The 13,529-nt window shown below is 39.9% G+C and overlaps 1 protein-coding gene across 5 annotated transcripts in view; it reads right to left on the bottom strand.

Annotated features, from left to right (window-relative positions):
• The window catches only part of CAPRIN2 (caprin family member 2), a 33,151-nt gene that overhangs the window by 11,034 nt on the left and 8,588 nt on the right, over positions 1-13,529 (bottom strand). For 3 of the 5 annotated variants that reach the window (XM_038155188.1, XM_038155191.1, XM_038155190.1), the window contains exons 6-13: positions 12,215-12,297; positions 10,197-10,361; positions 9,649-9,692; positions 7,462-8,307; positions 2,156-2,287; positions 1,872-1,959; positions 1,367-1,422; positions 668-769 (exon numbers count right to left, since the gene is read on the bottom strand). In XM_038155188.1, coding sequence (XP_038011116.1) covers positions 668-769; positions 1,367-1,422; positions 1,872-1,959; positions 2,156-2,287; positions 7,462-8,307; positions 9,649-9,692; positions 10,197-10,361; positions 12,215-12,297 — 1,516 coding nt within the window. The remainder of the gene's footprint in view (positions 1-667; positions 770-1,366; positions 1,423-1,871; positions 1,960-2,155; positions 2,288-7,461; positions 8,308-9,648; positions 9,693-10,196; positions 10,362-12,214; positions 12,298-13,529) is intronic. The other 2 variants (XM_038155192.1, XM_038155193.1) reach the window with 2 other exon arrangements.

Raw genomic sequence — 13,529 nt, 5'->3', positions numbered from 1 at the left:
GAGCAAAACAAATGTAAAAAGCAAGAACATTTCCCATTATAACCTACACACTCTGAATTATAGAGTCCCACAGGAAAGAGCCAGCTGTGTTCTTGAACACAATTCACGGGAGATCTTTAAGACAATGCATAAAGTGAAACGTTCAGCTCCAAACACTATTTGAATGTTATTTGAATGTTTAGCTGCACATAAGTACAATTAAGCAAGCAAAGTTTTAGGTCTTAGCAGAACATCAGGAAGTGAGATTCCCAGTATTTCTCCAGTTAGTGTTTGAGAGAATATCTCAGTCTTCAGGTTATACACAGACACTACTATTTCATGACAATACCCATCTCAAATTATGCAACCTCTCTGTCACCATTGGAGGGAATATTCTACACTGTAATCAAAGCAAGTATTTATGCTGCTCCCATGTTCCCACAAAAATGTGTGCCACACTTTTTAGTGAGCACTTCTCATCCCACACCCTTCCTGTGTCAAGAAGCAGACTGTTCACTTTGCATTCATGCAGTATTAGCAAGAATTTGCCACCCATCTTGAGTATTCCAGACTGTAGGCTGTACTACTGCTGTTACTTGTATGTTGTTCCAGTACAGTTATTCAGAAGGGCCCCAGCTGAGCTTTCTGTTAGGGCCGTCACACAGATCTGAATGCCAGGGTATGGTACCTGTGGCGTCACCAAGTCTTCAGTTTCAGAGCCAGAAAGAGCATGATCAGCAGATGCTAGGGAAGTGTTTGAACCATGCAGCACCATTGATGAAGCAGCAGCCTTGCAAAGAGACAAAACAGACAAAAGGTTTTGAAAATATCAAAATGTAAATGTTTGGTTTCACTAAAACTCACACCCTCAGCATATCCAAGTAAATCTCAGAATAATTTAGGGACTAAAGTGTCTTGACCAGTCAGTCAGTCTTTTAGGAATTCTTGTTTGTGGTAAGGAAACATTTAAAAGCAAAAGTCACAAGACACGCAAGCACAGTGACTGAATTTAAGGCTCATTTAACCACAACTACCAAAGCTTGAGATACAGTCTTTGGTGTAAGGATCATGAAGATGAAAACACTATCTAGGAAAGAAACTAGCTGTTCTTCTGCACATGACTACTGGCTATGACCGGAATCTAAAGGGAAAATATGCAAACTATTTCAGTGTGTCTTCAACATACTTCAAGAAACTTCAAGCATTTATTGCCCCTTTTCAACCAAAAGACCAGCCAGCTTTGTCAGCATTTGAATAAGCTTAGACTTGCAAGCTACTACATTGTATGAAACACAAAACTACTGGCAAGAAAAATAAATCAAGTATAAGTCCCTGCTGGTAAATAACCTCTACCTGCCTCTTCAGGGCAGTCCTAACTTCAACTTACTTGAAGGGGCTGTTGAAGAAAATCACTCTGACTTGGCAGTTTCTGCTCTTTTGAAGCTGTAAAAATAGAATGCATTAAGAAACATTTACTTTTAAATTCAAACACTACATATAGTTCTGGTGTGCACTTTTTTAAAAAAACATTTGGTATGTGAAGATGCAAATTATTGTTACCATGTGGAATTCAAATATTTAAAACCTAGCATCAACAAACTACACCCAATTGAAGACTTCAGGTTTTTGGTAGAAGAGGACAGGTATTCAATGACAAAAATATTTTTACCACAGAAAAGATATTAACTTATCAGATTAAGAAAGAAAATTAATCAACTGAGTAATTCAGTTCTACAGGCCAAGATCTACAGGCCAAGACCAGTCTTTTAGCATGGTCTGTTGTTTTTATTTAAACAAGCTATCTTCACCAGGCCTACTGATCTACAGCCCAAGCAAACCCTGTTAATGCTTGCAAAATTGTACATACCATTTACACTTATAGTATCACCTACCTACAGGACTACTTGCTGGAGTAACTGAAGGAGGTTGGGATGAACCAATGGCACTTGGTGAAGCTTTATCAAAATCCAGAATTGACTCCTTTGAAAAAAAAAATCACCAGTGGGTAGAAAAAAAATAAACTCTAGATACAAATGAAACATTTTCACTTGACAAGCTGCTTTTAGCTAATTAGGGCTAAATTCATTCATTCAGTGCCAACACACATTGTTAGCACTGTTTTCCCTAACCCAGTAGGAACAGGAGCTTTGTGCTACAACAGCAGAGAAAAACATACTTGCATGAAGTTGTAAGTCCCTTGTATCTGAGTCATCAGATCCTGAAGTTTTTCCCTTCTCAATACTGGATCTTTTGGAAGAGTGGAAGTAGAGCAAAATTCTGCAGCTGGCTGATGTACAGGTTTAGGCACCTAATAAGGAGAAGTTACATTAAATCTAATACTGGAAGTAAGACAAGCTGCCTTATCCAATGTACTTCCAGAGTAACCTAGAGGTGTCAGACACTGTGGGCCAAGGAATTCTGTGCTCTTACTGAAATTTCCTGAATCACATTTTCACTTTATTAGGGGGGGAAAAAAAACCAAAAAAACAGCTTCCTGTTGCTACAACTAGTCAAGACACAGATTTCATAGAATGGTTTGAGCTGGAAGACAGCTTGAAGATTATCTAGTTCAACCCCCCTGCCCTGGGCAGGAACATCTTTCAGTAGATTAATTCACTTCAGTTTCTTATAGCCAAATGTAAAAAGTTGCCTGCTTTAGTGCAAAATGAGGCAATTCCATCTAAGGAAACTCACATTTCAGTTGAAGGCCAGAACAAACTTAAAAATCAAAGCTACATCACTCGAGGTTTACTTCTCCCAATAGAGCCTACACCAATAAGTACAGATCTTTTATTTGGAGGGCATTTCCACACATTCTGAAGAAATTGCACCTAAGAAATATATTGCAAGCAAGTAACTCAGAGTGAGACCAAAGTGTTTCTACTAAAAGTTTTCTAAAACTAAAAACCTCAATGCACCACCTCCTGCAGAAAGTATAACAACCCAGTTTGGCATAAATACACCCATGCTACCACACAAGAGCCTAACATGGACTTTTGCAGGGCTTTATTACTCCTTGATTATTTCAGCTGGCTCCTTAAGAGTTCATCCCAACTGGTTCTCACTCCACTTTAAGAGAGGGAAATGTTTTGTCAGGGAACAAGTCAGTCTAAGGTAACAATCACTATAGTAAGCTCCTTAAGCAGCAGAAGCCCAGTTATTTATAAGGTGACCATAATGTTAGACTGTCTAGATGGTCTAACATGTCTTTTGAAAGCAGCATGGAGAAGAGGTAGGCTCATTAGAAGTATTTTAAGCCAATAATTTTTTGTGGTTCTCCAAAGTTCCACTGTTCTTACGTTGGTCTGTGCAGCTAGAGGGAAGCAAATCTGAAGACATTTATTGCATAATTTCAACTGGCCCAAATGCCAAGATATGCAGGAACAATTGAAAGACTTTTTTTTCCCTACAGAACAAGCAGCTGTGTTTCTAACAGGAGGTTACAACTTCAATATATTGTACAGCAATGTTGTTATTTGCATAAAGTCATTAGAAAATGTATGGCAGAAGGGTATTTGTGCTATCATGACAATTGTCACACTAAATCCACCACAAACTGATGAAGTGCTCTTTGTCCACTCCTAGGACAAGCCTAAAACCCTCTTGCATTTCCTTTCAACAGTTTTCTGAAACTAATCTGTGGCCTTTGCAGAATTCCAATGCCATGCACAGACAAGAAGCCTATGGCACATGATTAACTCTGGAGGACTCAGTTTCTAGTACCTATGTGGCCCACATGATAACTGCTTGATGAGCTGTGAGAAGTTTTACTTTATTCTATAGTTAAAAGAGAGCATATTTGTACAGCTCTATCTTAATTAGAAATGCTGCTGCACAAGCACTATCTTTAACTAACAGTTAAGTACAATTTATATTGCTATAGCTTCCAATAATAAACAGTAACTACAGCTTTTAAGGATATAAGTGCAGGACAAAAGACACAGCTGAATTGAGTTAATCTCAGTGAGTTAATAGATTAAGCTACTGGCAATCTGGATCTTTCTGTCCATCACTTTTAGTCCTCACTTACAAAAAGTCCTAATTTTACAGCACTCACTGTCATAGTAAATCCATTCTGGATTAAACTGATTAAATGCTTTTGTTACCCTCTGCCTCCTCCACTACCGTTTCTACTAAGACACAGAGACATGACCAAACTGGTTCTGTGTGTTTGAAAATGGGTAACAGAAGCTTTTCACCTTCAGGTGACCTAAAGGTCAAGTTCTTGACCTAGGTCAAGTCTGGCACGGTCTAAAGTTTGTAAGATAGTCCACTAGCTATGTAAGTGAGACTCGTACATTGAACACAAAAAAAAAGTTTAAAAAGCTCCAAGGATATGAAAGCAGAAAAGACTTGTCACTTTTACTTCCAAATATGATAAAATTCCTGTATGCTTCTACAATTTGTCAGAGCTTTTACCTCCTTCCCCAGCTCATACTCTATGCATTCTGTTGGTAGCATTCTTTACTTCAAGAAGTGCAAGAATGCAGGGTTACATACATGATATCAGGGCTTTAGGCTAGGGCTCAAACACTGAGACTTTCCATGGAAATTATTTTCTGGTTCGTATAGATATTAAAATACACCAGCCAGAAGAAGCTGCAGTGAAGCTACTTCATATTGATTTGCTGGTTTGAGGGTACCCAGGGGTTCAAAACCACAATTTTTAAGTGCAATATAAGATTGTATAGAGAAAAGTATCAGGAAATTAAAGTATTTCAGTTTTTATGCTTTTTAATAAAAAGATGCTTTGAAGAAGAGCAGGTACTTGACATTCTTAAGATGTTTTCTTTCTAGCCTATAACTACATGCTGTTTCTGGTAGTCATTAAAAGGTAGCAGCAGACTCTGACCTATTAGTCTGGCTCAGATCAAACCTGTACATGCCAAGATCACTTAACATTAACCTGTATGTTGCTTGAACCACTACAGTTGAACAGCACTGGTAAATTCAGTGTTTAATTTGTCATAAGAAATGTTTCTGAAACCTAACTTCAACACTACTCATGCATTCAGCAAAATGTATCTTGACTTAGATCCAGAGAACTGACTGACTAAAAGTAGAGGTGAAACATCTAGAACTTTTCTAGGACCAGTTAAGTTAAGCCATTGCAAATAAACCAATGACCACTTTGGAATTTGGCTAGTCAGAAGGCAGATTTACCAGGGACTCCAGTTAAAGCTAGAGACTGAAGGTCTACTTACATGCAACACTAAAACACCACTTCAACCATCTCATTTACTAGTGAAACTTCATTCTATGAGACAGGACTTGAATTCCTCTTTAGGTTTGTTAGTTATGGAGTACTAAATGTGGTGGAATGGAGATACCTAAGCTGTAAGTAGTGATTGCCATGTAGATACACAATTAAAATCAGCTTTCTACTCAGAGCAGCATTCACAGCGGGTATGAATTAAATGACACGCTGGATGACAGCACAAGCCAAACTGTTTTGCTTTCCCGTACCAGGCCACAAATTCAGCTCTAACCAAGCTTGCTGGTCCACAGGTTGCACAAACATTTAAACAGAACAACAGCTAAACAGTTTGCACATCAGCTCACCCTGCTGTCTTAGGCTCAGCTTCTTACAGTACATTAAGTTAAACAAGCACATTAATATCAAAACATAGTTTTTTTAAAGACCTCGGAGCTCTAACACTTAGATTCAGCTCAGAGGGCAGCAACAGTGGCACAGGTCTTATCTGCCATGCCTACATCCCTGCACAAAAGCATTTATAGATTCTCAGAGTCAAACAGATCCAGCTACAGCACTGCATTCCCTCTTTTTTACATAAGCAAGGGCAAAAGAAACTGTTATCTGAAAAGCTTAACATTATTTTAATTGTTCTTTGTATGCACCTTAAGTCAAAGACATCTTTTTTAAAAAACTGGTTATAGAAACTAGTTATGTTGATAGTAGACTGCTTTCTACTCATTCAATATACTTTTAGTATTAGCATTTCTCAAAAGCTACTTAGCAAAAATAAAGGCAGCTGATGTTTTCCTATAGTCTATGTAAAACCAAGTTTGAATACTTGAAAATATGCTTTATTTACTTAGTTCAGCAATCCCCCTTCAGTGACCTCACATTCCAGCAGTGTTTAATTTTGTCAGTATATTGCACAGCTGCACACTACTAGGGAGATTCTGAAGCAGTTTGCAAGTTTCTCCAGATGACTGGACCCTTCTCTTTACTCACTGCAGCAGTTTTCTCAACCACTTAAGCCATCCATCTATCCATCCCATATAAAAATAAGAGGAAGCATCTTCTCATTAGGAGCCATCTTGCATTTAAGGTAATCTGACACCAGAAATCCCAAGGCACTTTACGAGTGCTTGAGACTATTCCAGTACTTAGTCTCAGTTACAGGAATACTGTGCACAGCTGGGTGCTCAACACCTATTTGTGCTCAGAGTTACTTAGTGAGGCAACCAGGTCTTCCACCTGTCCCACCGCCACCAGTGGACACAAGATTCTACTCAGCTTGAGTGTAAAGATGGCTCAAGCTGAAACACCTTAATCCCATGTTGTTACCCAGTGCTGCATCGTTACATACTTTTTTAATCTCATATTCAACCTTCGGTTTGCGGTCCCGCCTCTAGACACAAGAACATCCATTTTTTCAGTTTTGCCAAGTTTACTGACAAGATACAAGCTTAACCATTTGCCATGAGTAACATGGGATATACTGGTTCCTGCTTTCTCACAGGAAGACAGTTGTGGTTACAACACCGTGTACAGAGAATGGCTCAATTCCCCATATTTTCTTCCTGAAGTCTACCTTTAGATGAACATTTCTCTTAGTGACCTAAGGCAGACATAGCAGAGCTCAGTTATCTATTTTGACAGGGACCAGTATTGCTGCTACCCAGGTACAGGTGAGAAAGAAGGTAATGTGATCAAAGGGTAGCAGCCCGTTCAGCTGTAAGCTATGCAATGGCTTTTCTTTTATATTTCTAACACTATGCTACTGTCAGACTCCCAGGACAGCAATATGGTTTATGCATTCATCTGGAAATACATATTTAAGCCCCTGTACAGTTGGTATTGCTTGATCTAGACATTAGATCTCTCTTGAATCAGCAGCTATTTTAATCAAAAGCCTAAAAATTACTGAAGTGTTATTCACATGCAGACACAAAGTATTTGATCCCTGGATGAGTCATACCTGCTTTGTACAGCTAACAGAGGCCAGAGCCAATGGCTGCAGATGAACCAAGTTAATTCTTCTGTCTTATGGATAAAGCAGTTATTCAAGGTTCAAACACAGCAATACTATGCTGATGTAAAAAGCAAAGCAGACCATCTTGCTATTCAAATATAAACTTCAGCCACCAGAATTATTTCCCTCAAGAATGAAATGGGAGTCTATATACTGGCCTACAAAATACACCTTAGATACCCTCTGCTAACAGGTGGCTTTATTCCAATACACTAATGTCAAAAGCTTATGACAGATAATACTACTTATACCAACTCACTTCTTTGGGTTCCATATCAAACTTCTTTGGGCCCATCTGTTCCTTTGGCCCCATACTGGCAGCTGCCCAGGACTTCGGAGGGTTCTGTAACTGCGGTGATGACACTTGCTGCTGCCTGTCAGCTTTTTCCCAAGCCTCTCGAGTCTCCTGCTTCTTTTGTTCTGGCTCCTCCCTAACATGTGCAGCCCAAGCCTTCACAGGCTCCTGCTTCTTTTGCTCTGGCTCTTCCCTAACAGGCACTTCCCATGTTTTCATAGGGTCTGGCTTCTTTTGTTCTGGTTGCTCCCTAGTTTGGGTTACCCACGGTTTTGGAGATTCCTGCTTTTCTTCTGGTTCTTCCTTAACTTTGGTTACCCAAGGTTTTGAGGATTCCTGCTTTTTCTGTTCCTGCTCTTCCCTAACTTTTGTTACCCATGGCTTAGGTGATTCCTGTTTCTTCTGGTCCTGCTCTTCCCTGACCTTTGCTACCCAGGGTTTGGGAGACTCCTGCTCCTCTTGGACACGTGCTACCCATGCCTTTGGAGCTTCCGGCTTCTTCTGTTGTTCCTCCTCCACATGGGTCTCCCAGGGCTTTGCAGACTCACGCTTCTGTTCCTCCTCTTTAGCACGAGCTTCCCAAGGCTTTGGAGAATCTGGTCTCTTGAGTTCTTGCTGTCTAACACGAGCTTCCCAAGGCTTTAAGGTCTCTTGTTTCTGCTTCTGTTCCTGCTCTTTAATATCAACAAGCATCTCCCAGGACTTTGGAGGTTCTTGTTTTCTAGCACACTCGGCTTCCCAAGATCTGGGCTCTTCTGGCTTCTTCTTGACAGAGTATTCTGCTTCAGGCAAATAACGCCTGTTGAGAAACTATATAGACCAAAGAAACTTAATGGCTCCCAAGAACACATTTCGCTACTACAGTTCAGGTCAGTTAAATAAGGTCACCCAGCTACTGAAAACTGCTGACTAAAAGCAGAGCCTAGACAGTCTAAGCACTAGTCATAGAAACTATGTGGCCATGGCTTTATCCTACAACACTGCAGACTAGCTTTGCTTGGCATGCCACAGAGAAACAGGGAACAGTACTGAACAGCACAAGTAAAACTCAGCTGAGAGAATCTACTGCCCTTATCCTAAATGCTACCTCATGCTCCTAGGCAGTGACAATGTCAAGTTCAATTGTGATTTATAAAAGTAGCTCTCCTTCTAAGCACCTAAAAAGCTCTGGTGCTATATTAGCAGACATTCTGCTAAGCATGCCAAAATATTAGACCCAGTACACAAGTATAACCCTCATTCTTAGTGGAGTTTTGATACTAAAATGTCACCAGAGCCTCAGATTAGGTACAACTGGACTTCAACTGCAGGCAGTGTTTAGTGTTAAGTCTGAGAGTTCAATGATGATGTCCTAAGTTTCTCTAAGTTACCACTTGGTCATGAACAGGAAGTAAATACATGAAGTGAAGAATGTACAACACTCTCTGGCTGAGACATTTTTTCTGGCTGGATACCAGATGAGAGTCAGGTAACAGTGTTACCAGTAAATTACAAAAACTTCTTCTAGAGTACACCCTCTAGTGGGATACCTGGGAAACAGGGATTCAGCGTTTTAAGAACCAGTAATTCCACTTGGAAAAATACACCCTTCCCCACCTTTTAAACCAAGTCTAATTATTTCTATGCTATTGACAGTCAAAGCTTAAGTTCAGGAGTCTGAAGAGCTGCTGAAACAGGTCTACACACCCCTGTGCACATGAGTCTGTCTTGGCTTTCCTACCTTCCTGACAAATCAGAGTAAGACCAACATCATTCTCAACCCCACCAATATCAAGCTTACTGCATTGCTTAGCTTTTACAGACAGCTTTAGTAGATGTCTGTTTTCTCTATTCCACAGTACACAAAAGATCAGTGTTCCCACTCTAAAGGCAGATGCTTTGTTTTATTCAGGAAAGTGCCAGAGCATTAAAGTACTATACTGCTTCATGTAATCCTGCTCCATTCATCCCAAAACACAGCACCAGATGCCATAAATTTGGGGTTAAAAACAAATGCAACCAAGTCTTTAATGTTTCCTACATCAAGCAACACTTAAAAAGGGAGTCTGAACAGTAATTTAAGTTTAAAAAAAGGGCTGCACAAGAGCATTTATAAATGTGGCTGAAAAATCACAATACTAAAGGTAAGCAATTAACAGTAGAGTATCTTACCTCCTGTGGCTGTATTTCAGATTTCATAAGCTCCATAATGGATTCTAGAGAAAAGATGTTAATTGGTTTCAACTGATCAAATGCAGAAGGGCAGATTAAACAGTAGCAACTCTTTAAATCTATTTAAATAGTAGTACCAGTTTGCTAAACCAGATATTCTGAAAGCTCAGCTTGCCATTCAACATGCTATTTCTAGACAAGCTTTTATTTTCCAAGTTTTACAGCTGCAGAAGTTTAGAGTTAAACAAGAAACATTTTATAGTATTCATAATTTTGTTATTCTAATATGTAACTTTCCCTACATACCAGACAGTCTCCACATCTTCAACTTGCTCAGAAGGCAAAAGCATTCTATTACTATGATTTCAAGTTTTTTTATGTTACTAGCTAAAATAGGGCTCCAAGCCCTGCAGGTTCCATTTCAGTTACTACATTGCAAGTAAACTACAGCACAGCATTAGATTTAGCATCAAGCTATATGCAAAGTCAGTGCTAAGTTCAAGCCTTTCCCAACACTGATATAAAAATTGAACCCCGTGATATTCCACCTGATTCTTTGGCAGACTCTCCTTTTGACAGCTGTCTTGTTTTCTCAGGTTTTCTAGTTACTTCTTCTTCCAATTCTTTCACTGGCACAGTGGTGCGAGGAGTCGGGATACTTTCAAAGTAGCCGGAGTCTAGAAGCTTGGACAATAGGTCCTTCATGTGTTTATCTGAAGAGTAAAAACCCATAAAATTAAAATAGCAAAGTCTGAAATTGAGGGGTATTCAGATTACAGATTAGGACTTGTTACTTCCCCCCTTTATATGAACTGCAGTTACTCCAAGTTCACATATCTTACCAAGCTATCACAAAATGTTTCAGTAAAGGAAATTATTTATTAGACTGCTTAATTTAATGCAGTTGAAAACATCTTTGCAATCCCAGGGCAAGACTGCAGCTTGTGTTTAAATGCCCACAAGGTAAACACAGAGCCACCTGGTCTTCCATAAGCTTGGAAAGGGCTTTGTTTACCATGTATAAGCTAGCCAGCTTTGATATTAAAATCATGTGAGACTGCAGCAGAGGTAAAGCAAAATAGTCACAATGGAACTACTCTCCAAGACACTATTGCTGATAACAGGATGGTGTCTCAGAAAGAAAAGTTAAGAACTGTAGAAACAAGCAGGGGAACTGCAAGGGAGTGATCCCAGAATGAACTTACTCCTCTGAAGCTGGAAAACATTCAGAGCTGACATGGTTGAACAAAAGCTTAACTGTACTCTGAGAAGCACTGTCCAGTTTGCTCCTCTGTGCAAACAAGAGACAGCAGCTGAGAGTACAGAGTAAGACCTCAGAAGTAACAGTGATCCTAGAAATTGTTTCAGAGAAGCTGGAAACAGGGCAGCCTTGAGAATAGGAAGAACTTCCAGTAAAAGTTCACTGCTAGCCAGTGACAACCCCACAAACAAGAATTGTAGCTAGAATTTACTATGGCTATAAAAAAAACTGTCTTCCAAGGCAATGGATGCTAATAAAACAACCTAAAAGCTTTATCTGAAGTCTAGCTTGCACACAAAGGGATGCAAGACTGACACTAAAGGGATAGAGATACTGATAAACAATCTATTCATGCCAACAATAGAAGGCTAAGTTACCAGCCTGTGGCAATCCAAGCCTGCAGTTTGTCCAGAACTACATGGGAAGATTTAACACATAGCTGTCAGTTCAGCTACCTGTATGTGGAAATTAAACAGCTCACACTAATGCTCTAACAGTTTCAGCATTGTTGTCAGTAACAAATGAAAATTCCTGCCACACAGCTTCTACAAGACTGGCATAAACACAACAAGCAAGGGCTGTTTGCAATAGAAAGACACTACAACTCAATTAAGGGCAGTTTCCTCACAAGCAAGTTGTAAATAGGACTGCAATGTGTATGTTGGCTTACAATCAGAGTTTTGGAACTGTGCCACAAATGGAAGATCTGTAGAGTCCTACAGATTTTGGTATGCTTTAAAAGTAAGGACACTTCCATTACATCAAAGAAAGACTGCAACTGTGCATGATGAGAAATACCAGCAAGTTCCATTAACAACTAGTGCGGTGTTCTGCACTGTAGGGAGACAACAGGTATGAGTCTAGAATTCCTACAAAGAAAGGAGACTCTTCAATGCTGTGGAACCTTCAGCCCAGCTTTGTAATACATCAGGGTACTCAACTAAGCATTTCATGGCTGGGAACTATTCCAAGCTTAACCCATTTGCATGTAACTATACAAAAAGCTTCCCACTGTTCTGTAAGGTATTCATGCATCAGGTTTTGAATTGCTATCATCAGCATTCCTCAAAAATATGCTAGTACACTGATTGAAGAGTAAGTCTTGACTGGTAAATGAAAGCACATGGCATTGATTGACCTGTACTTAACTGAACTAGGAACAGCCATTCATCCTTGGACAATCAAGATACACACATCACTGGAAAGTAGTTAATTTGGTAGCCTTCCACCTGTATTCACTGGTTTAAAAACGTTTAACAAGCACAAGTTTTAGATCTTTGTTATTTCTCTAGACAAGACACTCACATGTTGTTCCAACCACAGGTTTCTCACTTCCCTCTAGAAGGTCCCAGAAGTAGAGAGATGATTGCTCCATCTGGTCTTCAACACTAAAACAAATGACAGTGTTACCAGGTAGAACCATAGCAAAGATCAAGTGCTGCACTATTCCAATGCCCCTCATTTTACAACATTCACTAATGTCCAGCCTTCATACATGTCCTGCATACACAGAGTGAATAGTAAGCCCTGAAATCACTGGAAGCAATTCAGCTGTCTGTCTGCACAGGATTTAACCTAGCAAACCTAACTTCTTTTGTTAGTCAATATAGAGATCCTAAGCACTGTCCCACAAAACCACACGGCTGAATTTCATTACAAGCCAGGATTCCCAAACAGGGCAACAACTGCTGTTTAATCAGCTGGTGACATTTACTGGGTGAACCTGTACAGGTGCAGCCAACAATAGCTGCCATTCTCACTAACCAGCAGCTCCTGGGAAACTTTACTATAGGTCCAAGATCCACCTCCTCCAGAAGATGGAATTTTCAGTCCACTGCAATGAAAGACAGTATCCCAATGGAAAGTATTATGCTTCTTGTAGAAGTAATACCATAAGAGTAAACTAGAAACAAAGTTACTTCATTGGGATGAGACACTCCTGTTGTGTAGCTTTTTATAAGCAGCTGTCCTTTGGAAGTAGTAAACTAAAGAGCAAAGATTAGGCAGGTCTAATGTATGACAAGTGACTAGAATTTTGAGGCACTTAAAGAATTAGTCCATAGTCAAACATGACTTATCCATAAAGTGTCTCAACTTACCACCTAATAACTACTTATTCCATAGTCAAATACAATTCTTGCTGCACTACGCTACCAGACAGGCTGTCACACCAGGCATGAGCCATCACAGCACCAGTGCAGTGTCACATGAGCACTGATACTGACATGACCTCTGTAACACCACGGTAACATGCATGACATTTAGTGCAGGGGTATCAAAAACTTCAGGCAATCTTTTAAAATCACTTTGAAGCTAACAGCAAGAGCACCTCAGGAGCACCATCTTACATTCCTCTGCAATAAAAAAGCACACCTGAATCATCAATGTAAATGGAATACAGAAAGAGTTCTGATTTTACTGCTCTTTTTTCATTTCATGAGCAGTGAGATCTCAGAGAAGCAGCACATCCCCAGCCTCCCTGCTAAGGATGGTATTGGACTATGTCCCCTCAGCCCCACAGGGAGAGGGAAAATGGCAAAGTCTGTCTGTAACCTGCACCTGAGGCTGTAATTACTGCAGCTTCCCTCTAAAGCTCCGAGTGAGGTAAATCTTCACATTC

The sequence above is a fragment of the Motacilla alba genome, chromosome 1A (assembly GCF_015832195.1).
Source record: "Motacilla alba alba isolate MOTALB_02 chromosome 1A, Motacilla_alba_V1.0_pri, whole genome shotgun sequence".
Taxonomy (NCBI): domain Eukaryota; kingdom Metazoa; phylum Chordata; class Aves; order Passeriformes; family Motacillidae; genus Motacilla; species Motacilla alba.
Note: the sequence above shows the minus strand (reverse complement) of the source record. Positions and strands in the feature narration are given on the sequence as shown.